The sequence below is a fragment of the Apiospora hydei genome (assembly GCF_038363865.1).
Source record: "Apiospora hydei strain CBS 114990 chromosome Unknown utg000010l_segment0_segment0, whole genome shotgun sequence".
NCBI classification, from domain to species: Eukaryota; Fungi; Ascomycota; class Sordariomycetes; order Amphisphaeriales; family Apiosporaceae; genus Apiospora; species Apiospora hydei.
The window spans coordinates 46,916-71,283 of NW_027117369.1; the positions used below are offsets into that span (position 1 = coordinate 46,916).

General features: G+C 55.3%; 6 protein-coding genes across 6 annotated transcripts; 2 read left to right on the forward strand and 4 right to left on the reverse strand.

The window, feature by feature from the left end:
• Positions 1-618: 618 nt before the first annotated feature.
• Positions 619-5,298, forward strand: PG997_014165 (uncharacterized protein; the record flags this gene model as incomplete). Its single annotated transcript, XM_066818479.1, has 9 exons — positions 619-682; positions 759-980; positions 1,040-1,699; positions 1,763-2,865; positions 2,931-3,459; positions 3,522-3,636; positions 3,699-4,301; positions 4,399-4,618; positions 4,735-5,298. 9 exons carry the CDS (start codon positions 619-621, stop codon positions 5,296-5,298), a joined length of 4,080 nt encoding a protein of 1,359 aa, XP_066660667.1.
• Positions 5,299-5,653: 355 nt separating this feature from the next.
• On the reverse strand, positions 5,654-6,397 carry PG997_014166 (uncharacterized protein; the record flags this gene model as incomplete). The annotated part of the gene is made up of 3 exons (XM_066818480.1): positions 5,654-5,777; positions 5,857-6,059; positions 6,125-6,397. The coding sequence occupies 3 exons, from the start codon at positions 6,395-6,397 to the stop codon at positions 5,654-5,656; spliced, it is 600 nt and encodes a 199-aa protein (XP_066660668.1).
• Positions 6,398-7,554: 1,157 nt separating this feature from the next.
• Positions 7,555-8,464, reverse strand: PG997_014167 (Short-chain dehydrogenase/reductase tropE; the record flags this gene model as incomplete). The annotated part of the gene is made up of 3 exons (XM_066818481.1): positions 7,555-7,963; positions 8,056-8,356; positions 8,428-8,464. The coding sequence occupies 3 exons, from the start codon at positions 8,462-8,464 to the stop codon at positions 7,555-7,557; spliced, it is 747 nt and encodes a 248-aa protein (XP_066660669.1).
• Positions 8,465-9,964: 1,500 nt separating this feature from the next.
• Positions 9,965-13,038, reverse strand: PG997_014168 (uncharacterized protein; the record flags this gene model as incomplete). Its single annotated transcript, XM_066818482.1, has 2 exons — positions 9,965-11,497; positions 11,635-13,038. 2 exons carry the CDS (start codon positions 13,036-13,038, stop codon positions 9,965-9,967), a joined length of 2,937 nt encoding a protein of 978 aa, XP_066660670.1.
• A 5,730-nt stretch (positions 13,039-18,768) lies between these two features.
• On the reverse strand, positions 18,769-20,663 carry PG997_014169 (uncharacterized protein; the record flags this gene model as incomplete). The annotated part of the gene is made up of 3 exons (XM_066818483.1): positions 18,769-19,507; positions 19,570-20,184; positions 20,257-20,663. 3 exons carry the CDS (start codon positions 20,661-20,663, stop codon positions 18,769-18,771), a joined length of 1,761 nt encoding a protein of 586 aa, XP_066660671.1.
• Positions 20,664-23,851: 3,188 nt separating this feature from the next.
• PG997_014170 (uncharacterized protein) lies at positions 23,852-24,112 on the forward strand (the record flags this gene model as incomplete). Its single annotated transcript, XM_066818484.1, has 2 exons — positions 23,852-23,945; positions 24,018-24,112. 2 exons carry the CDS (start codon positions 23,852-23,854, stop codon positions 24,110-24,112), a joined length of 189 nt encoding a protein of 62 aa, XP_066660672.1.
• Between the last annotated feature and the right edge of the window lie 256 nt (positions 24,113-24,368).

Sequence of the window (24,368 nt, forward strand, 5' to 3'; positions counted from 1 at the left end):
TGGACATTGACTCTATCTCTAGGTTCCACATAGTCTGGGGTTCGCGTTACATCAAGTATCACGCGGATGGCGCGACGTCCCGGATGGTACGAGTGGAAGAGAACGAGGGGTGATATTCCGTGTACGAAATATGCCGTCGTCTGTCCTTCGTATCATGGAGATAAGCATGTAAGGGGTGATACAGGGGATTGTGCAGTCCGTTCATCCTATTGGACGATGTGCCAAGACATCTCCAACAGGTTGCATTGTGCCGTGTCCCGGGGAAGCCCGAATCGACGCCCAGCAATGCGTGGGGAACCTCAGCCTAGCTGAAAGGAGGGAGGGGTAAGCGCTGGCAGCTCACACTGTACTCGCTGCTGTATTTTGAGGCCAGCCCATTGGGGTAATCGCAGATATTTCTATCAATAGCCGAGTGAAAGTGGTGAGGCAAGTGGGATCGACTGCACCTAACAGCCATTGCAGTAAAACAAGTCGGACGACTCCGATATCGACTTCGGATCTGTGGAGCTGTGATACATCACTTATATCAACTACGTCCGTCCACGTAGTTATCACAAAACCCAGCCCTTGGCAACAAATCAAGTCTCAAACCTTTAAATGTGCTGATAACGAACGACCATGACAGTCGAAAACAAACCTGTAGTTGCGCCCGTTCCCCCCAAAAGTGTCAAGTTCGCGATTGGTGAGTCTTGCCTTTGATGAAAATTCGCCCCTTTTAGCTGCTGTGAAAAGCCATCCAAGCTAAACAGCTGGCCCAGACCGCGGAGGAACCTTCACCGACGTTTGGGCCTCAGCCCCCGGCAGAGATGACATTGTCATCAAGCTATTATCGGTCGAACCCTCCAGCTATGATGATGCCCCGGCAGAAGGAATCCGGCGGGTTCTGGAAACTCTCTCCGGGTCCACGATCCCGAGGGGCTCTCCTATCCCCAAGGACCTGATCCAGTCCATCCGTATGGGCACGACGGTGGCAACCAATGGTGAGTATCCCGAGTCCTACCACTATGATAAGCCCCTGGCCCTAATTCTGCTTGCCCAGCGCTACTTGAGAGAAAGGGTACAAGACACGCCTTCATCGTCAACCAAGGGTTTGGGGATCTGTTGGAGATCGGCTACCAGTCGCGACCGAGGCTGTTCGATCTGGGCATCGTCAAACCGGAGCTGCTCTACGACGAGGTCGTAGAGATATCGGAACGGCTCACGGTGGAAGCGTACGACGAGGACGCGAGGAAAGATAGCCTGCCACCCTTGGACGAGATCCCCGGGGTGTTGGTCAGGGGCTCCACAGGTGACATGCTCCGCATCATCCGGCCCCTCGACGAGGACGAAGTACGGACCAAGCTGCGCGCCATCAAGTCCAAGGGCATCGACACCCTAGCCATCTGTCTCGCGCATTCGTATCTCTACCCCCGACACGAGGAGCGCGTGGCTGAGCTCGCCTGGGCCGAGTTCGGGTTCGGCCACGTGTCGACCTCTTCGTCGGTCGGCGCCAACATGATCAAGATGATCTCGCGGGGCTCCTCGGCGTCGGCGGACGCGTACTTGACACCTGAGATCGCCCGCTACGTCTCCGGGTTCGCGCGGGGGTTTCAGGGCGGGAACCTGGATGGGGTTTCTTGCGAGTTCATGCAGAGCGACGGCGGGTTGGTGAGCCACAAGACCTTTAGTGGGCTGAAAGGGATTCTCAGTGGGCCGGCTGGTAAGTCTCATCCGTGTTGAACGTTTCCTATACCACTTCGACTTACTCGAGGGCAACCTACAGGAGGGGTCGTCGGACACGCCCGAACCTCCTACGACGGCCAAGCCCCCGTCGTTGGTTTCGACATGGGCGGCACCAGCACCGACGTGAGCCGCTTCGGCGGGTCCTTCGAGCACGTCTTCGAGACCCCGACCGCGGGCGTCTCGATCCAGTCCCCGCAGCTCGACATCAACACCGTCGCCGCGGGCGGCGGCTCCATGCTGTTCTGGCGCGACGGGCTCTTCAAGGTCGGCCCCGACAGCGCGGGCGCGCACCCGGGACCCGCCTCGTACCGCAAGGGAGGGCCGTTGACGGTGACGGATGCCAATTTGTTTCTGGGAAGGCTGATCCCGGAGTACTTTCCCGCCATCTTTGGTCCGGGCGAGGATCTGCCCCTGGACTCGGACGTCGTGGCGAGGAAGTTTGAGGAGCTCGCGGATGAGATCAATCGCGACAACAACGCCAGAGATGGTCGCACCATGACCCCGGTGGAAGTGGCGCACGGCTTTGTCGACGTGGCCAACGAGTCCATGTGCCGGCCCATCCGCGCCCTCACCGAGGCCCGCGGCTTCGAGACGGCGCAGCACCACCTCGCCACGTTTGGCGGGGCGGGCGGACAGCATGCTTGCGAGATTGCGCACAAGCTCGGAATCCGACGGATCGTCATACACAAATACTCGAGCATCCTGTCCGCGTACGGCATAGCCCTCGCCGAAATCGTGCAAGAGGCTCAGGAACCCTCGTCGGAGTTCTTGTCGGAGATGTCCCTGTCCAGGATCAATGAGCGTATAGCAGCCTTGAAGGAAAAGGTCACAGAGGGCCTCAGAGTTCAAGACATAAGGCAGGCCGACATGGAGCATGAGGTGTATCTCAACCTTCGGTACCATGGGACTGATACAAACTTCATGGTACGAGCCCCTGACGATGGGGACTGGCGATCAGCCTTCGAGAGAGAACATCTCCGAGATCTATCCTTCGTGTTCCTACAAGATCGCAAGGTCTTGGTGGACGACGTCCGTGTTCGGGGCGTAGGCAAGAGCAGTGAGGTTAGTTGCGACAATGAGAAGTTGGTGCTCGAGCTGAAGAGCCGCCACTTTGAAAAGTCAAAGACCCCCGCAGAGAGATCGGTAAGTTGCATCATTTTGATTCTTTCCTCCCTCCAACCCGTTGGCTAACAGAAGCTACTATCCAGGCAAACGTGTTCTTCGCCAATGGCGGAATGCAACCGACTCAAGTCTATCTTCTCGGCAACCTTGAGCCAAGCACGGTGGTCCATGGTCCGGCCATCATCATCGACAGCACCCAGACCATCGTTGTAGTACCTCAGTCGCAAGCTCGCATCCTTACCTCGCACGTTGTCATTGACCTCATGCTGGACGGCAAATATCAACAAGACGAGTCGCCAGAGAAGGAGAAAGAGCTTGTCGCGGATCCCATCAGGCTGAGCATCTTCGGCCACCGATTCATGGGCATCGCCGAGCAGATGGGCCGGACCCTGCAGAAGACCAGCCTGTCGCTAAACATCAAGGAGCGGCTGGACTTCTCCTGCGCCATCTTCAGCCCGGACGGCGAGCTGGTCGCCAATGCGCCTCACGTCCCCGTCCACCTGGGCAGCATGAGCTACGCCGTCAAGTACCAGCACAATCTGCACAGGGGCGAGCTTAGGCCGGGCGACGTGCTGGTATCGAATCATCCAGAGGCTGGAGGTACTCATTTGCCAGGTAGGAAGGCTTTTTGTTGCGCCATTTTTCTTGTTATATGCCGGACTGAGAGTTCTTTCTAGATATCACGGTAATCACTCCGGTTTTCGATTCCGATGGCAAGACCATATGCTTCTACACCGCGTCTCGCGGCCATCACCTGGACATTGGTGGTTACCGAGGAAACTCCATGCCCCCGTACGTGGATATTGCTTGTTGAAACCCTGATCACCGGATGTCGTATGCTGACCTGATCCAAGAGACTCTACCATGCTCTGGCAAGAAGGAGCCGCAATCAAGTCCTTCTTCCTGGTTCGCGATAGCCACTTTGACGAGGAAGGCATCGTCAAGGTCCTCCTCGAGCCAGGCCAGCATCCCAACTGCAGCGGTTCCCGCCGGCTCGGCGACAACCTGTCAGACCTCAAAGCGCAGGTCGCGGCCAACGCCAAGGGCAGCGCGCTCATCGACACGCTCATGGCCGAGTACGGCAAGCGCACAGTGCACTTCTATATGCGCAAGATCCAGGAGAACGCCGAGGTCGCAGTCCGCAATTACTTAAGAGGGGCGTATCGGCGCTTCGGTGGAAAGCCGTTGCAGGCCCGGGACTATCTGGATAACGGCAGCATGATGCAGGTTGCTATTACGATTGACGAGACCGGGTTCGGCACGTTCGACTTCACGGGCACGTCGTGCGAGATGCTGTCCAACATGAACGCGCCGCCCGCCATCACCTACTCGGCGCTCATCTACACTCTGCGGCTGCTCATCGGGTCCGACATACCCCTGAACCAGGGCTGTCTCTCGCCGACCAGGGTCATCTTGCCCAAGAACTGCTTCCTGAATCCATCTGCTGGGCCCGCCGTGTAAGTCCTCTGGCCTTTTCTACAATACATCACCGTAGTAGCAGACCCTCTGGATCTTTTCTCGGAGCTGGGCTTACTGACAACACGCTTGACACAGGTGCTGTGGAAACACATTGACATCCCAACGTCTTGTGGATCTTCTCCTCAAGGCCTTCCGCGCCGCGGCCGACTCCCAGGGCTGCATGAACTGCTTCGGCTTCTTTGGCAACTGTGCCAACAACGATGGCGACGCTGGAGGAAAGTCTGGATTCGGGTTCGGGTATGGCGAAACCATCTGCGGCGGTGAGGGCGCCGGTCCGACATGGCATGGCGCTTCTGTAAGTTATTTCCTTCCCAACCTCAGCACAACATCTATTGCAGTCTCTCGAGCCTTCCCCTCCCATAAATAGAAAATTTGTTATCACTGCTTCAAAGAGAGCTAACACGGGACAAGGCCGTACAAGTTCACATGACCAACACCCGCACCACCGACATGGAGATCATCGAGAAGCGGTACCCGGTCCTCGTACGCGAGTTCTCGATCCGCCGGGGCAGCGGCGGCCGCGGCCTATTCCGGGGCGGCGACGGCGTCGTGCGCGACTGGGAGTGCCGCGCCCCGCTGACGTTTGGGCTCATCACGGAGCGGCGCGTACACCAACCGCACGGCTTGTTTGGGGGCGAGGAGGGTGATTCGGGGGCCAACTACTGGGTCCAGCGCACCACTAAAGCCACTCGAGAAGAAGGAGACGATGAGGAGGGTGTTGGAGAGCGCTGGATCAATATCGGCAGTCGTGGTCAGGTCGATATGCAGACAGGGGATCGCTGCGTCATCCACACTCCTGGTGGTGGTGGCTGGGGCCGGGCGCATGACTTTGTCGAGGACGACATCGACCGTATTGTGAGGGATTCTTACTTGAGCGGCAGCAGCAATAACGGAGTTGCCAGTGAGGCGGCGGTCTATCCGAGGGCCACGGGCAGCTTCCACGCTTATTCTGCTGCTCAGCAGGCTTCTTCGTAGGAATAGGGTTGTTATGCATTAGCTCCATTTGGAACAGCCATTATGCAGTTCTATATACCGAGGTGAAAAGGGGGTTATCTCAGATTAGCCTGCCTACGTGCTCAACTGGACCAAAAATACGAGGTCAGTACGTGGCATAGCACTATTCAATTGGGGTCCTATGCAATGTACCTCTATACAACTAGCCTGACGTTGAATCTGCCCCCAGGTAAAGATCCTTGATGGAAAAGGCACGCAATCCTGATGGAGAAGAAAGCCCAGGCGTCCCGATAAGCCGCGGTCTGTAATGGCCACGTTGCGATGCCAGTGCCTGCCTTTGATGACTTGGATTCCGCCAATGGAACCACGGTCAGCCTCATGAGCCGGCAACAATGACATTAAAGTTCACGTCGCTATCGAGAGTCTTCTGGCCAGTGATTTGGTGGTCGGAGTGGGTGCACACGTCCAGAATGCGCCCTGCGGCGCGGGCAACATTGGCACTGTTTTTTGTTTTCATCAGTTCTGGGATGAAGATCAGGATGGTTGAAGGGGGAGTAGATAACCAGGGTGTATTATTACCAGGAGCTCGCGGCTTCTCCTCTCCCGGCCAGCCCCACGATTTTGGCTTTGTGTTGCAGGCACATGAGGACCCCATTGACGCCGACACGGCATTCCGTTTCTCCGAGGCCTGCGAGATAGCTCACGCAAGAGCCCGCGTCAGGACCCTGGTAGGGGAAAGTGAAGAGATCAGGGTTAGCCACGTGCGCAATTTTGGTGAGTGACTGTGTGGTAAAGCAGTCTTGCTGTATGTTCTTACAAAACAGTACGCATTGGTATCACAGCCCACCTCGGAGTCACGGGCCATGAGACGGTTGGGTCCAGTGGTGGTGGCATTAAGGGCATCAAGAAAGGCCTCTTGTTCGGCGGTCGGTACGATGGGGCTTGGAACTGGCGGTGGCACGACCTTGGGCGCAGCGGCAACGATATGGTTGACGAATTCTTCATAGGAAGTGGCCGCGGCGGCCAGAGAAGCATAGGGGTCGTCTGGTTGGACCATGACGTGGCCCACAGCGACAGAGGTGAGGCACAAGAGCACCGCAAAATTGGCTTTGGTCAACATGTTGAAAATGGGTGAGGGAAAAAACAGGCAGTGTGTTTCTTGCGTTGAAGAAGCCAAAGACCATTGGGTTGCTGAAACTATTTAAAGACAATATTCTACCTTGAATACTCGTTCAACTTTTAACTCAATCCTATCTACTGGGAGATAGTCAGCGAGGCCGTTGTTATTACCACCATGGCCAAAATGCTAGATATATTTATCGGAGGCCGAATCTGCGACGGGCTTTGGCTACTGTATAGGCAGTACACTATAATCTCACCACAGAGATACAGCAGCAATTGCGAGTCCGGATAAATGCGGGTTTTAGATTTCGCAATGGGTCTCACAATTGATAACATAGGATTCACCATCATGACGGCAGATACAGGTTAGGACAGACACTCGCCATGGTCTATTGGTCAAGCAAGATACGCTTATACCGGGACAACGTGGGATGTCTCATGTCAGACTATTGGTTTCTCATCTCGGCCGAAAGTAATTGGCGGCAGATGACGTCTTATGGTAGCCTAGTCGCTGTTGTATTGTAGCATGGCTTCTGCAAAGTGTAAGCAAGTACTGACTTTTTTTTATTTATTTTTTTTTGTTCTTTTGCTTTTCGACTCATACCAGCGCAGGCCAGCAGTGTAAGCAAGTACGTCGATCCTTTCGATCTATGTGGCTCCTGCACCAGAGCATCATCACAGCCATGGTGTAAGACTTCTTGCCGGAACTGGACGATGGCCTGCTTCGACTACAGCTGCTGTGTTGACGAGTACAGCAGTTGGATGGGATGCAATTCTGGAAACTTGGACCTCTCATCGGTGTCCCTGAGTGGTGTTTGGGTGTGAAAGCATGCTCTTACGGGTCAAGGGAATATCTCGGCGTGTACCGCCGGGGAGCGCGGGAAACGTGCTGCAAGAAAGACAAGATAAAGCTGATAGCGACAGGTCGGTTAATGACGCGAATTACACACGAAATCAACTGGGGACCATTCATGATACGTCTTGAATCACAACTGTGGGATGCAACAACCTGCACCCACCACTTCCAGCGCCCTTTTAGCATGTGAGTCTTGATTGGGTTGGTTGGCTATGTCATGTTACATTCTACCATCTTATCGTCTCCTCTTTCGACACATGAATACACACATACAGTCAAGACGGTCGTACACAATCCCTCTACCAAGGCTGCACCATATCCCTCCTCACAACCTTCCCCACCTCCCCATCCCTCTTCCCCTCCACCACCTCCCGCACCGTCTCGCCGCCAACAGAGGGATCCAGCGCCCCCGCGGCCTTGAGCCGGTCTGCTCCCACGCCACCGAGCCCCGTCGCCAAGAACCCCGGACTCACCGCCCAGACCTTGACCCCATCGTTCCGCAGGATCCGCGCCCACTCCCGCATCACCATATTCAGCCCCGTCTTGGCCGACCGGTACCCCGTCACCGCCATCGTGCCCGGGCCCGCCGACCCCTTGGGCCACCCGGCGGGCGGGCTCGCGTTCAGACGCTGGCCCATCGGCGTGTCGAAGATTTCGGTCTCGGCCAGCGTCGCGGTCCCCGACGTCACGAACAGCAGGCGCGGCGCACTGGACTTGAGGAGTAACGGGGCCGCGAGCTGCGTCAAGACGTGCGTGCCGCTGACGTTGACGTCCCACATCTTGTTGAAGGCGTCGCGGACCGACATCCCCGACCGTGGGGCGCGATGTCGTTGTCGAAGCTGGCGCCGCCGTTGTTGATCAGGACATCGAGGCGGCCGCCGTGGTTGGTGGAGATGGCGGCGACGGCTTGCTCGAGGGAGGCGTCGGACTCGAGGTCCGCCTGCTGTACGCTCAGCGTCGAGGCGGATTCCGGGATCTCCTTTTGGAGAGTGGCGATGGCTTCTTCGCCTTTGGAGACGGTGCGGCACCCCAGGATGATCTCGTAGGGGCGCGGGGACTTGTAGAGGGCTTTGACGACCTCGTAGCCGAGTCCGGTGTTGCCTGTGTGTTCATAGCGAGTTAGATGAGCGCATCCTCTTTCATCATTGCGGCCATTTTGAGGTATAGCCTACCGCCAGTGATGAAAACAATCTCCTTGTTGGATGCCATGGTGACCGTGGTTTGGCAGTTGACGTGAGTATCGAACAGGGTGATGAGATCTTCAGGTAGAAGGGCTTACACAAGCTTGCGAGTACGTGTCGGAGTATGAAGTCAATCCAAGTATAGATCATGCAAATCTAAGTAAACAATAGAAGATAATGTCATGGAGCCTAATCACTCAAGTCGACTACTTATACGTGACAGCCCAACAGGTAGAGAGAAAGCGATCCCGACTCGTATCTCCGGCTCGGCCCTCTCGCGCCCAATTAGTGTGCCCCCCGCGTCGTGCTATCTCCTTACGGGCTTACGAGCGGCGTTAACTCCATACAGGTACCTTGGGCTACCAGCTTGGGCTGGCTGACGAATACAGCAATACAGCACGACTGATAGCTCCGACCTTCTTTGCGGGGCATTAGGGTCGGGACTTGGGGAGCGAATCGCGATACGTGACTGATGTAGCGTCCAGTTACACCAGGCTGACGCATGTGGATTCAACTGATTGTCTCGTCTTGCCAGAAGGGAACACCAAAGAGTGAATAATGCAGTGACCTAGCTACTACTTACCCAAAGCAGGCTCACTGGACTCCCATTTGCCCTGACCAAAGCAATGCGTTCATGTCACATCCACAGGAGCATCGATGCTTCGAGATCACCGAATAGAAACAAGCAACCACCACGACAAGCAAAGCAACCCAAGTATCTAAACGATTCTTTATTCAGCTCGGTATTAAGGCAGGAATAACTCCCGCGATGCTGTCTATGCTGTTATCTACTTGGAGGACGATGAGGGGGCTGCTAGGGAAATCGGTGGTTGAAAACCCGCATACTCCTCGATGCCTCAACTGCAAAAGAAGCACGAAAGGTTTTTTCCCCTCTCGCATCGCTGGTACAGACAGCAAAGTACCCATCAAACATAGGTAGACAGACTTGTATCAATGCAAGTCCTCTTTTCCACCGTCAGCTCCTCCCTTCGCCGTTTTCAACGCTCCGCAGTTCCACTCGACAACACTGCTTGATGCCACAAGCAATTGTGTCCCAATTGCGAAAGCCTTTTCGAGGTGAACGGCCATAATGCTCATCATGATTCGCCCGGAGCATGTCGCTTTGGATTCCTCCTTGGTAACTGCCGAGGCAAATGGCCAAAGTGGCACTTGGCTCCACCATCCTTCCGAGAAGACTGCTTGTTGTAATCTACCTCGTAACATTGAGTGTTGTCTCATGGGATGAGACGCCAAAACCACTGCCAGAAAGACAGGCAATGTAAATCATCAGCGAGAGAGCAAGAAACGCCGATCAACACCAACGTGAGATGCCATGTCAACCAGAGAATTCGTCGGACCCTGTATCCTCGAGGGACGCCCATGTCCAGAGAGCCGTTTTTGTGCTATGCATGCAACCCTACCATTGATACTCCGGGAACCCTCCTTTTTCCATGTAGCCGGTGACGCCGTTGCAATCATCATCATCAAGTCGTGAATTCTTACTACTACCGCACTCGGATCCGTTCATCTAGACCATGGACTCGTAGGGATGCGGCTCGTAAGTCTGCGGCTCCTCGCTCTCGACAGTCGGCGCCACAGAGAACTGCGGGACCCACCGACGGATGAGACGCGGAACACCGGCGCCCGAGGGCTGGACCACCTCTTCCTTCCAGTTGAGGGCATCCCAGGCGTCCACGATGGCGTGGCGTTGCGTCGAAGACAGTCGGCGTTGAATCTCCTCGGCGCCAGGCACGTTGCCGTTGCGAACGGCTTCGACGGCGCGCAGGCGGCGGACTTCGCGCTCGGCCACAACGTCCGCGACCGCATGATATCGATCTTGGGCTGTGTTCCAGCCAGACACACCGTTGCTCTCCGAGGTGAGAACGTAGCGGAGCGTGTCGAAAGGCAGGTTGAGGAGGAGGCGCGACAGCTGCGGGGAGCACTTAGCCGGCTCGCGAGGTGAAGCAGCGTCCTCTTCCGGATAGGCCGTGGGGAGATCACCAAACTTGATGCTAGAGAGTCGGGTAGGCTTGGTCTTGGCGCCTTGACGAACCGAGGAGCCTCGTGCAATGGCCGGCGCCGTCTTCTGGTGGTATGTGGGCTTGGGAATGGCCGGAATTCGCGCAAAGGCAGGCGGGTCGAAGACGCTCGTATCCAGCTCGAAGTTGGCGGGGAAGGCATTGATGAGGAAGTTGACCAGGGCCGACATGAGGATCTCCATATCGCGGCCGTAGTTGTATTCCACCTCGAGGAGATCCGAGTCGTCGTCCGCGAATCGCTCGTGGCTGTTATCCAGGGCGAAGGCGAGTCCCTCCTCGACGGTGTTCCAGTTGATCATCTCGGCCGCGATCTGCAAGCCCCGAACGAGGACGTCTTGCATCTGGAGCAGGTGGCCTGCGGCAGTGTACGCCAGGGCGAAGCTGAACTGATCGGCATGGCGGCCTACTTGCTCCGAGGTGGGCATGTTGCCGCCCATGGGAGGGAGGTTGGGCAACAGGGGGCCCAGATACAGTCTATGGACAGCCATGTACCAAGCGTCGGGGCGGAGCCACATGTCCTCATTCTGGATGCTGATGGTGTGAGAACCGGGGTCCTGGGCGCGGAGAAGCATGATGGTGTTCATCAGGTACGGGCTCCGGGCCAGGATGAGCTTGTGTCCCTTGATCTTGATGGGATCCTGGCGGCGGTCGGGGAAAACCAGCTCGAGAACGCAGTCGGCCAGCTCGGCCGAGTCGAACTGGCTTCGGAAATAAGCTACACTATCTGCCAGATCCTCGGCCATCATACCCGGCCTGCCGCCAAAGTGAGCTGGCGGCATGAAGGGCTGGAAGTGACCATGGCCCATGGCATGAGCAAGGCCAGGAGGGTGGCTGGGATGAGGTCCGTGGTTGCCATAGCCGTGGCCGTTGGGCGGGAGGAAGTGTTGTCCGTTCTCGGCTCCGTTTTGGTCTCCAGACGCCTGCGAGCCCTGGAAACTGTGAGGCGTGGGAGGACCGTAGCGGCCCATGTTGGAGCGATAACCATCGTAGGGTCCGTGGGGAAGGGGGACGGGAGCCTGCACCTGGTTGTAGCCATCCATGGTGGTGGTGGGGGTCCCATCTCATGACGGAACGGAGCAGGATGGCCGGGGAAGTTGGTGGCAGAGCTATCGGTGTGCGCATGGCCGTGTCCGTGGAAACCGTTGGTGGGAGGGAAGACCTGACCATTCTCGCCGCCGTTAACGCCGTTCATGTGGCGGCCGTTCGGGGGTGGCATGAAGCCGGCGACAGGAGGAGGAACGGGCGAAGAAGAGTGCGAATCGGGGAAGCCCATGCCGCCAAACATGATGGCACCATTGGGGGTCGGGTGAGAGCGCATCGGGTGAGCCGGGTGGAAGCCGGTGGAGTCGGAGCCGTGATCCATGCCTAGGCGGGGGTGGGCCTCGTGGAAGTGGTGGCCGTTGGCGGCAGCATGGGGCACGAAGTCGTGGCTGGGGTAGGTGGCCGACGGAGGCTGCGAATCGAAAGCGGAAGTGGGCGAGGAGAGTTCGCTCTGGTGGTAGGATGCGACTGCCAAGTCAAATGGTAAGCAAGTATTCACCAAACGGAGGCGCAGTGGCATGTCTGCAGGAGACAAGGAAGAAGTACCTGGATGCTGCTGCTGCGGGTGGTGAGGTGCAGACCCATTACTCAGCGCGAGGGGCGTTTTCTCCGGATCGTTGGCGGGCGCAGGTGCTACGGAAGCTTCTTGGACCAGCGACGAGGCGCGCGTTCGGGCCGGGGTGTCGGGGGCATGGATGTCGCTGGGGATGTCGCCAAAGGTGAGATTACCAATGCCGTTGGCCGGGCCGTTGTTGTGCGAGGATGACTGGTTGCGTTTGTGCAGCTTTGCGTCACCGCGGCTGTTTTGGGCTTGGACGTGGTTCTGGTGCTTGGTGCCGTTGACGACGCTGTTGTTTCGGCCACGGTTGCCCTTCTTGTTGCCGTTGGTGTGCTCATGGCCTCGAGGGTGTGCACCGTTGGTAGCACCGTTTGCCGCGGTAGAATGGTGGTTGTTGCTGTTGCTGGAGTGGGCGGCGGCGGCTGCGGCTGCTGGTGCTCCGGCCTTCTCCACACCAGCGCCGTTGGTGGCGGCCTCGTTTCCAGAAGCCGACATGTTCTTGCGGTGGGCGGCCTTCTGCAGGGCCAGAGCGGAGTCGGGAGCGACGGCGTGGTGGTCGATCAGAGCGGCCTCGAGAGAGGCAACCGGGTGGCCATTCGCAGAGTTGGCGGCTGGTGCACCGTTGGTCGAGGGTCGTCGCTGGTGGTGGTTGTTGGAGTTGTTGGAGTCGCGCTGTTGGTGCTGGGACTGCGGCTTCTGCTGTCGGCTGGGCTGGCGATTGAGGTATTGCAGAGGAAGGGCGGGCACAACGGCAGGGCGAGCGTTCGAGGAGGGTTGCTTCTTGGGCTGGCTTGGTTGCGGTGGTTGCGGTGCTCCGGTCGATGATGCTCCATTAACTCGGCCTGCTGCTGGCTGGGCTTGGGCAGGATGGGCGCCTGGAGCCGCGGTCGGGGCAACAGCAGCGTGGTGATTGAGGGCGTGCTGTTTCTGCTTGATGGCCTGACCACCCTTTTGGGGCGCCATGATGGGTTGGGGGAGCGAGAATGACGGTGGTCGTTGGGTTGTGGTCAGTCGCGGGTGGGTTGGGGGTGGTGGTTAGGATAGAAACTATTTTTCTTTCTCTAGGATCAAATGCTGGGCAGCCTGGGGCTGCTGGGCTGCTGGGCTGCTGGGGGGGCGGATTGACAGGCAGTCAGCGCAGGCGGGCGGGCGTGGAATATTTCATCCACGCTTGATTGGCGATTGGATGTTTTCGGCCTTTCCCTCCTCTCAGAGACCAGAGACCAAAGACTCACTGCCAAGGGTGGAGGCGCCGGGCACTGGAGGGAGAGTCCTTGCTGAGGCGTGTGGCCCCAGAAAAAAACTTCCGTCCTTCCAGTCAATGCTTTCCTTCTCTGGTGTTCCAGTCCCTCTCCTCCACAAAAAAAAAAAAAAAAAAAGAGGCACACAGCTGCTGATGCGATGCTGCTAGGTCACAAGTCGCCTAGCCTCGCCTGCCGGTAACAAAGAAATCCAAGCTTAGGTAACACCGCAAAGCTCCAAGTGTGTATGATGTATGTATGCAAGTCACAAGAGGAATTTTGGAACGGCTGGGGGATGCGCTTTCGGAAAACACAAAGATTGCAATTGGACTGGAATTGGAAAAAGAACTCTCTCAGGACACCTCTCTCTCGCGCAGTGCAAATGCAAGCGGCCGGCTGCTGGTCGGTCGCTTTTGGTTGGTCTAATTTTTTTTATCGGGGATAGGCAGAGAGGGAGAAAAGGTGGAAATCGAACGGTCGTGGTGTGTGTAAGGGACCAGGAAAAAGGATGTTTTTTTGCTTCTGGGTGCTGGCTTTTCTCCGAACCCAGCGCCGATGAAGGTCCGCCAAGTCAAGAAGATGAGGTCCTGTTGGGTTATTGAAGTCTTGCTGGTGGTGGAAGGCGCAGATGGCGATGGCCGAGGGGTAATGGCAAGAGAAATCGTCCAGAAGGTTGGCGCTTGATTGACTGATTGGAGTCGTCGCTATCAATGATCGCCGTCGCTGCCGCTGCTGCTGCTCTGGCTATCGGTCGGCGGCCTGGGATCAATGGGGACTTATGAGGTCAGCGTTCGGCAGGTAAAGCTGGGGAGCCTGCAAGCTGAATAAGCTGCAATTGGAATTTGGAGCCCTGCAGTTGCTGCTAGCACGGCCGATTGATTGCCTTGGCGCTAATGCTGGGCCAAAATGGCACGAACTGGCTTTGCGTCTGCACCTGCATCTGCACCCTCCTCCTAGGAGAGCGTGTAGATGGAGCAATAGGTAAGTAACTACGAGATGGCAATGGGCAAGAAAAGGAGGAGGAAAAGATAGATAAGTAAAGTCAGACTGGCAGCAGGTCAATAGATTTGCATTCGGGACTGCAAGGAAGTAAGACTGTTGAACACTTTTTGCCTTCAACGTAGCCGGCTGGAGAGGCAGAGGCAAAATGCACGGGAAAGAAAGGATGCAAATGGGATCTCACCGATCCGCTGCATAGACGGCGACGGGACCTGACCGCCGCACATCACCGCCGCTCTCCACGCAAACAGCCTGCGGAAAGGGTCTATGGGTTCTAGAATGCCCTCACCAACCGAGGGTCACGTTTGTTCCTGGGCCGCCCAAAGGTTTGCAGGAATCCACTCCCACCAGCTATAGACTTTCTGCAGGAGGAGATGCCCCTATGCTGCAGCTCCCATCATTCCTCATTGAGCCAACCGATGAGACTGAATGCGCTTGTCCTTTGTCCATGGGCTGCATCTGCATTGTGTTGTGTATGTGCACAAAGAAAGCAAGACTATATCCACTGGAATGTGTTTCTACCTAATTATATCCGATGCATCCATTGTGTAGGTCTCTGATATCCAGATAGTTGAGAATTGATGGCATCGCAATTGATCTGATCCAACCCAATGTGACCCCCCACCGAGCCGAAGGGTGCCAGGCCGGGTTTTTAGTACGGTGCAGGTACTCCATAGCGCGACCGGATGCTAGAAGGGTACCTGTTCTGGGTACCTACCTGTCCAGGCCGCATGCGTCATCGGCGAGATCTGCTGAATGGTCCCATAGCGGTCTACCACCATGTCTCAGCCATGCGACCTCTCCCGTGGTGTCTGCCATTCCTCTCTGGTAGTTGCCTCGGTTAACTACAGTATTATTTCTGGGTTACAATATCTGGATCTCAGCATAGATGAGTCTGGTATCTCCTTGTCCCAAGTCCGACATGCGCCAAGATCGGTTTCGTTTCTTCCTCTCCCACCTTTTCGGAAAAGCCTTGGATCGATTTTAAGGTTTCCGGTCCGTGCACCTGTCTCCACCGTGGTCTGCTCAACCCCACATCCGGTCCTTTGCCCTCCAAATTCTTGGGGACTCTCAGTTGCATCGGGATCTGCCATGCACAGTCAAAGAGTTCACCAAGATCGAGAGAGGCGGTAACAGCTAATGCTTGGGTCACACAGTGCATCGTAGTGCATATCAAATGCATGCGTGCATGCAGCTCCCATTGAGTTCAACCACAGCCGACATCTCGCTGATAAAGACTGCGACTGCTGTTGTACTGCAGGGCTCAGATACTGTAGGTGTTCGTCATAGCGCCGGAAACAGTGCCATTGAGCTGCTGCTGCTGCTGCTCAACCCCCGTGGACCCCACGTTGCACTAAAACCAGCTTGCTCGGGCCGCACGATAGGATAGGCGATAAAAATAGTAAAAATAGTAGCCCAACTCCGTCCGCTCGGCTCGGCGCTGGGAGCGCGATACGAAGCGCGTAAAGCTTCAAGATCCGTCATCCAATAATCCACCACTCTGCAAGCACGTCGCTTTGTCACAGCCTCTGGTTGCTTTGTCACAGTCTTTTGCTAACCTCGTAATCACCAACGATGCTCAACTGTCCGTGCTGTGAAACTCATCGGCGTTACTGAGCAGGCGTCTGCGCCTGCAGCGCCACCGCGTTGGCAACGTTTTATTCCCCTTCCCATGTTCTTGGCTTCAATGACACCAGATCGTGGCATTCTCATTTCCCATCATTGTAGCCTTTTCTCACTTACACCTGCTGCTGCGATATTCAGATGCTTCGTCTGTCTGCTGGGATGTCAAGTCATATTATCAACTTACTGGCAACCTCAATGAAGCCAGCCATCCCAAGTGCCGTTTTAGCCAGCAACCAGAGGCCCAATTCGGTATCTATCCACTATCTATTGGTAACGCAACTGATTACATATATGCATTTTTCGTACTCATCGTCTTGTTCTATCAATCCGAAAGCTTTACGCTTCAAAACCAACGCGAGGGAGGCTGAGCCCATCATCTATTCAAGCTATCCCAAAGCGCAGGGCGGCGCAGCCACCCAGGAGATCTAGCTGGGCCTGGCCGCTCTCGCCCTTTCTTGCCAAACCTCTCTGAGAGCCGTGCCTTCTTTCCCACAGACGACCAGCGTCTATTCCAACTGTGGCAAGATTTGCGACCTGGCTTCAGTCTGACATCTTGTAGATGAGGGCACAAGGAGAAGGAAGGCGTGGGATGACAGTTTTCTGTCGCGCGGAGGCTATACCTCCTTCTCGTATCTTGCCATACCCAGGATAGCCTACGCTCCTTGCTGACAAACACCGGTGGTAGTGGTTTTCTTCAGTGTGCGGGTGCGGATGGACAATTCGCCATTGTCGGCCTTCCCGCCGAAAGGGCAAGACTGACAGTTCTTACTCAGCTTAAGTCCGAGTTTGGTGACTTCTGATCCTGCCACTACTCCCTTCTCGATGTCGTTTCCAACTCTAGCTGTCAACGCTGTGGATGGCTATTCGGTTGGGATAGTGTTTTGACGGCTACACTGGTGTCAGTCTATATACCTTCAAAACACTCCGCAAAGCCCAGTATTGGAATATGTAGACAGATACGTCCCTACGAGGATTGCAACTTGACTCAAGACATGGCTGCGGCCAATGTTGCAACGACATATTCAGGAAGATAGATTCTTTCTTTCAGCTCAAATACTAATGCAATACGGAGTCCCCCCATTCCGATATTCTATTTGCCACCCGATCGCCCAGGGCCCGGTGATTATCACAACGCCCCCTTAGATAGATGGCATCGAAGAAGTCGTCGTGACATATTGGTCTTCTCGCGAGGCACTTCTCCTGTCATACATCGTGTTACTCTTCAAGCTGATCTTCAACGCCAGCCTTTTCACAAGTCGTTGTCTCGTCATTATCCCCAAGAATACGACTGGTTCCTCGATGGAGAAATGTATTACGAGGTAAAGCATGACTCCTAGCGTTCCCCATAAAGACACTTGGTAAAACACCAACACATCTACAAGAACCAGTCATCTCAACCGAAAGAAACCCCTAGATCGCGAAACAGCTTTGCCTGCTACAGTCATCCATCGCAAATCATTGCAGCAGATTAGTATCGTGTCTGTCAACAAGATCAAGCCCGCTCCCGCCTCTCTATACCCCCCTGGTGTATCAGCACACAAATCCATATCGCGACGGACATTGGATCGCAATAAGATAAGAAGCAAGGATAATGTGTTAGTATGCCTGAAATATCGGCCCCTGGATGAGAAGAAGCCGGGGGCCTGTCCGGATCCGCGGGAACGCCTTGTAGAAAGAAGAGCGAAGGGGCCAATTTTGCGGCAGCGGCAGTTTCCATCCCTGGATATATTGAAAAGCCTCCGGCGCATGGGAAAATAGATCAGAGCAACATGAAGGAACGGGGAAATGTATCACTATGCGTAGCTTGTCCCGGTAAACCAGGAAAATACTGGAGATGGTATTGGAAGCACAGCGAGGCAGGTAGACAGGCCTCAAGCCCGCCCACACGAAGTATACCGTAATCAGCCAGCTCGTATTGATAGCTCCGACACCCACCTACATAAAACTTGACATACTGCGAGACTAATAAAAACAGAAAATTGTCCTCGGCGACATTGTTCTCTGGGTGGCGACCAACCGAAGAAGGGGCGGAGGGACTCAACAAGCGAAGGTGCGAACCCCCTTGAGCAGCCACACACACACCATGATGTGTGTCTTCATCCGGACCAAACCAGCAAGTCGACTGAGCCGCTACAGTACTGCATATGGACAGACGACGATGTATCTACTTTGGATAAGCCTCCTTGGTGAGGACGACAACAGACACAACATATGATCCTTGTGCATTACCATGTCGCCAATAAATACACGCATAATCACACATCATTGCCATATTGCTAGTTGTCCAAGGTTTTCCACGAAATCGTCTGGGGCCAGCAATCTCAGCAGTTATTAGAGAAAAGTTTACATGCTGGATAAGATGACTTGCGCAGTTGCATGCCACAGCGATGGGCTTTTCTAATGTGCTGGTCCACTGCAGTACCTCAACTGTCTGCTCGTTACCTCCTTCTTGGAGCAGATGTACAGACGGAACATAACAGCTCCCAAGCTGTAGGAGTTTGGGGTCCCTATTGCACCATGGACCATCTCCAGATGGCCGGAAGAGAACACGACAACATCGAAGGGTCACGGGCTACCATCTACATGACAGGCATCGCCAATATTAGGAATATTAAGGATACTAGCAATATAAAAATCGTACCATCATGAAACATTATGGCTATAAGTAAACAGTCTGTCTAAACAGCCAGTCAGCCTCAGCCTCTTTCCTCCTCCTCAAGCGCCCCTGAAAAGATGCAAACGCTGTAAGAAGCTGGTATACACATACACCCCCGTCCATCCATCACCTCGTACACGAAAGAGAAAACGCAGCTCGAGATCAGCACTCCTACTCGTCCTTGCCACCCACCATCACCCCTTCCTCATTATCGTCACACTCATCGTCCTCTTCAACGCCCCAATCCCGCCACTCCGTCCCCCGCATCCAACTGACACCCTTACGCCAGTTCGCCTCGCGAACCGCCTTCGCATCCCGCTCGTAGACCGCACCCGTGATGGCGAGGGCAACGACAAACACCCAGAGGTCGCCGCCCTTCATGGCCTTCCACCAGCGGCGCTTGACGCCGACCTTCCAGAGGCTGTCGACGCTCGTCCGCGCCGAGTACAAGAAAATGCCGCGGCCCCGCTTGCGCTCGACGAAGCCCCAGAGACCCGCGAGGAAGCCGCCGAGGAAGAAGCGCTGTGTCGCGAGGAAGTGCCGTGGGAACCACGTCTGGAAGAAGCAGATGCTCGCCCAAGCCGTCGAGACGGCGCCCGTCACAAACGTCGAGAGCCGCAGAGTCTGGCCGAGAAGCTTGCTGAAGACGGCCATGGGCGCGTTGTAAAGAGACTTGTAGCGCGGCAGCAGGAAGAGCGAGTACAGCACCAAAAAGAAGCGGCCGATGCGCGGGAAGGACCGGACCCAGAAGGTCAGGTAGGTCCGCAGGCAGGACGGGTCGGCGCCATGCAGCGTCGCGCAGCTGAGCGAGGTAATCAGGGGGTGCGCCTGCGAGGTGAGGGGCGCCAGCTGCGTCAGGGACGCCGGTAGCGTTTCTTGGTTGGGGAAGAGCGCCGGGCTGACGAATGGTCTACGTTGTATGTGTCAGTAGAATGTCGATATAGATGATGAAAGGGTTGGAAAACCACTTACGGCCAGTTAAGCTTCGCCATCTGGGCCAGGCTGTCGGCCACGTCCCACGGACCAGGCCACTTGACGCCCGCGGGGAGGTTCTTGGGCGCGCTGTGCAAGTACGTGGTCGTGCTCTTCCAGATGAAATCCACATAGGGCACGGGCGAGCACTCGCGGTCGAAGGTGACGGCGTGCAGCAGCTGGCCGAAGGCGAAGGGCTGGATCATCCAGCTGCCCCACCACCAGGGCCGCTCACGCTTGACCATGCCCTTGCCGCCGACGCGGGCCTTCCAGCCCCAGATCATGCCCTCGCCTTCCAGCAGGTTCCAGGCGAACTCGAGGGCGCGGAACATGGTGTAGATGGCGACGGACACGCGCAGCTGCTGGGAGGGGTAGATGCCGAGGGCGAACCCGGCCAGACTGGCGCCGACGGCGGGGGCGTATGGCGAGGTCAGGGTCAGGGCCGTGCGTGGGTTTCGGGCGCGGAAGGGCTCGGAGGAGGGCTCGAGGAGGTGCATCCGCAGGCGGCCCAGGAAGCGGAACAGCAGGCGGTAGAGCAGCAGTATCGTCGAGAGGGATAAAGAAAGCCGTAGTGTTGACGACTTATAGAAGGGCTCCTTTTTGTTGCTGGTCAAGCTATAGTAATGTCAATCATTGGTCCATCTTGAATAGTCCACAGACCAGCGGCAATCGGGGAACAAAACATACGGTTTCTGGCCCTTGACTCGAGACATGACCATGTCGTAGACCTTCATGCCGAGATTAGTGGCCACAAAGACACGCAGGGCATGGCGCACGGCACGCGCGTTGTAGCTATCGCCGCGGCTTCCACCCGCGGCCGACGCGTCTTTTCCCTTGCCCTTGTTGGCCTTGCCTCCTTTGGATACCTCGTCGCCACCGCTGCCGCTCTCGGAAAACTTCTCGACGGCCAGGACGCTGGGGGCTCGGCGGCGCAGGACGCGCGATCGGGAGAGGACGTATTTGTGGAGGGACTCGTACTCGCGAGGGGACATGGTGTAGCGGATGGCATTTCGCAGGACGGGGTCCGCCAGGGACTTGGAGGATTGCTGGGCGGAAGAGACGGCCTTGGAGGCGGCACGCGGTCGCGATGACATTGTCGACGGCTTGGTGGGAATGGTGGGAGGGACTCTGGATGGTCCAGCTGGTGACGACTCCATCACGGCCGGAAGCGCCAGCTCGGGGCGCAGGTCACGACAGGTTGTCCAGACGTTTCGAAACGATGGGTTTGATGCCGAAGTCGGTGTGGGCAATCGGAGAATAGGGGAAAAACTATTACTGATTGAAGGCGCAACTGGCGGGCGTTCCGGGTCGAATCAGCTGAAGTTGGCGAAATGGAAAAGGGTAGCAGCCCGACGTCATGTGTCGAGGCCCAAACGCAAAGTTCAGGGGATTGTCGGTGACGCAAGCACAATGTGTTCTCATTTGATTGATTTGCAGAGGCAGAAGACAAGGAAGTAAATAGAGAGCGAGACCGCGACAAGATTATGTGCGGCAGGACGCGAAGGGATGCGAGGAGGGATGCACAGAAGAAGGGACGCTTGGCCGCATCGCAGTGCAATATTGCAGTGTCTCAAGGGTATTACGGGATGGATGCAATGCAGGCAGCCCGTCAGCTTGGTGCTCGGCTTGATGGTGATGGGCATGAAGAAGCAATCTTAGGAAAAGCTGGAGCCTCGGCACTCATCACATGGCAATCTGGCCACCCATCGCCAGCTCACATCCCTGACTTGTCCCCTACTGGCCCCTACTGGGCCCTAAATGGCCCCTACGGCCCCCCAACAGGCCAATGGCAGGCCGCTAATCGACGCAATGCTTTAGTGCTTTAGTGGGTGGTGGGGTGGGCGTGGGCATCCCGGCAATCCGTCTCCAGCTCAGCTGCTAACAACCCCAGGTTTCTGACTCCTGCCCAGCATCTGCCCAGCATCTGACAGACCAGCATCGCACTGGTGGCACTGGGATGTCCCGCATGGGGAGATGAAGATGAGTAGCACAGACATTCAGGCCCCTATCATTGGTTGGCAAAAGACTCGTTGTTGCTGACTAGAAGTAAAGAATGCAAGTCCTTGGCAGCCAACTATCTTGGGTAACATTGGATAACACATGTGTCCAGGTTGACCCTGACTGTCTTGCAAACTTCAATGGCCAAACCAAGCAGGCAATATAACCATACATATATCCCTCGTCTCAACAAGCACCGGATTTCTGTCCATCATCGCACCACAACCGGAGTTGCGTAAGACGTAGACGTAGAAGTAGACGTAGAAGATGTAGAAGTAGTCGTAGGCCTAGGTGTAGATGAAGTAGGCGTAGGGCAATCGATCATAGTCCCAAGAGGCTTGCAGTTGAACTCCTTATTGAGCTGGAAGCAGGACCCGTTGACACACTCGCACCTGGCAGCAGTCAGTAAACAAGCAGATATCCAATTGTCGAAAGAGTCTTGTCAGGTCAGGTCGTCCCTACCAGTTGTGATTCAACCCTTGATCGGGGTCCGCCACGCTCTCGCATTCTATGCCTTGGCCGGCTGCGACCCGAAGGCTGCATACCAAACCTGCAACAACTCCGAGTCTCATGATGGTGGTTTTTTATGGTGATATATATCGAATAGTCTGGCTGGGGCGCTTCAAAGCTGTCAAACACTGATTGTACATGTATGAAGGCAGTAAACAGCAGGTCCAGTGCAAGTTGTGGATTCCTTCGAGACACCCCAGAGATATCGCCATAAACATAAAATACATCATCATTGCAGCATAATGTCGGTCCTGGATCCAGTACACTAGATCTTGAACCGTGTTGATTTAACATTCAACAGCGCCGATATGCCAAGAATCATGACGTTACTGGGGATCCATTCCCTTGGCTTCTTAGTAAGTCGTCCTAATACACATGACTTTCAGGCTTGCTTTCTATCGACAAAACCGTCGCTGCCAGACACTCATCCCCCTGAACCATCAACCCCTCAACACTAATATAGCACCTGGCAGCCAGAACGTCGACACATTCTCGGACCTTCTCCCATATAAACCTCCATGGGATGTTCTTGGTCCTCCCCATGACCGCGTTGAAGCCGCGGCCGCGCGTGGAGCTCCAATATTCCGTGAGCTGTGGGTACCGTTGCCGGGGATGCCAGTCCGCGATACTTGTTGGTCCGGTCTATATCTCCCTGGATCAAAGTGTCCCCCGGTGGCTGGTGCTTGTTTTCGTTAATTGGCCAGCCAGGCCCATTTTTCTGCCACCATTTCCCTAAACTAGTTGGCCACGGTTCTCCGCAGCAGGAAGTCCGTCTAAACCAGATGGACAGATGTTCTGTGTGCAAGTCCCCCTGATGTATGACGCCCCAAACCTAGATAATCCATTATAGGTAAGTAGGTATATGAATGATAGGGCAAGTATGTTTCGTACTCGAGATATGCCCGAGTCGGCAAGGCGCAGCTAGAGAAAGTCGAGGGGTCGTTCTTGGGATCCATAGTCTCCATCATCATCGTTATCATCAGGTGGGCTACTATTGGGGAGCTGGCTTACTTAAGTATATGTAGAGAACGAATGCGGTGCCCAACATCTTCGGTTTGAATACATTCCGGTTGAGCTCTCAAGGTTCTCCAGAGGTAAGGAGATTCCCATACACACTTGGAAAGGAAAAAAATAGCAGCCATCACCTCTTGGTAACCTCTTCTAAGGGAGAAGGTAGCTAGCAGGAACTCAGTCCCATCTTCGTCACCAATCAAGCAGGGTGATGGAACGTTGCACAGCCTGATCTTGCCCCAAGATTACCGATCAATTTCCTCTTCGAGTGTAATATGCACGAGCAGTGCTGTACATCAGTAGAGGATGAGTCAAATGAAAGATCAAGCAATCTGGGACGGGGGAAGTAGGCGTACTCTTTGAAGTAAAAGGCACACTACCTATGAGCTGCCTGGTCTTAATCGTATCAAGAGAGGATCTCAGCTCATACGCTTTTGCACTATCCCGTTGTACTCAACATTCGCGAGCCCATTCTAGCTGCACACCTATCTTCCTGGTTATTACAAGTGTATGGTTATACGTAACCTATTGTGTTGCAAGAGATACGTAATCTGCGATACACGGGTTTGTTTCAGGTCAGTAGGACTTGTGACCCGGAGTCTACCACCATCATTCTAGCACAGCTCAAGAAAGCTATGATTATATAAACTCGTCGACTTTCGTCCAGTTTTGAATCACGAAAACCCTCCGTCCAGCACCCAAAGTGACACTAACCAGACTCATCCACACGAAACAGAGCCTCGAACATAACAAATCTTCCAGCATGAAGCTCACCCACGCCATCGTCATCATCGCCGCCCAGGCTATCTTCGTCACAACATCCCCCCGTCCTCGAGGTGGCAACGTGCCCAGCCCATGTAAGTATCGATCGATTCTCCAAGGCCGGTAATACTTACAGGCTTCTCCGACAAAATCATATCAACCTACAGATGGACAACGTCCTCGCGCCTCATGGCGCCGACAACTGCTGGGATTGCTGCTGAAGGATGGCTCACAACACATACTAGCTGAGACGAACGGCTAAGCCTTTCTACTGTCTTTGGGAGAGCATCCAAGGGCATATCGCTTAGTAGTGGGATCGGAGTAGGCAAACAAATTCTACGAAACCAAACCAAGGCCTTGCTTTTCTGTGTTTTACTCGTACACCGTGAATCATTATTGTACTTTCTTTTCTCTATCTTGATAGAAGAACTGAACTGCCTACTTAGTTACTCAGGGGCTCTTCGCTCTTCTTCCCTTTGGCAAAGTAGGAGGTTACGCTCTGTCAGAAATCGCAATCT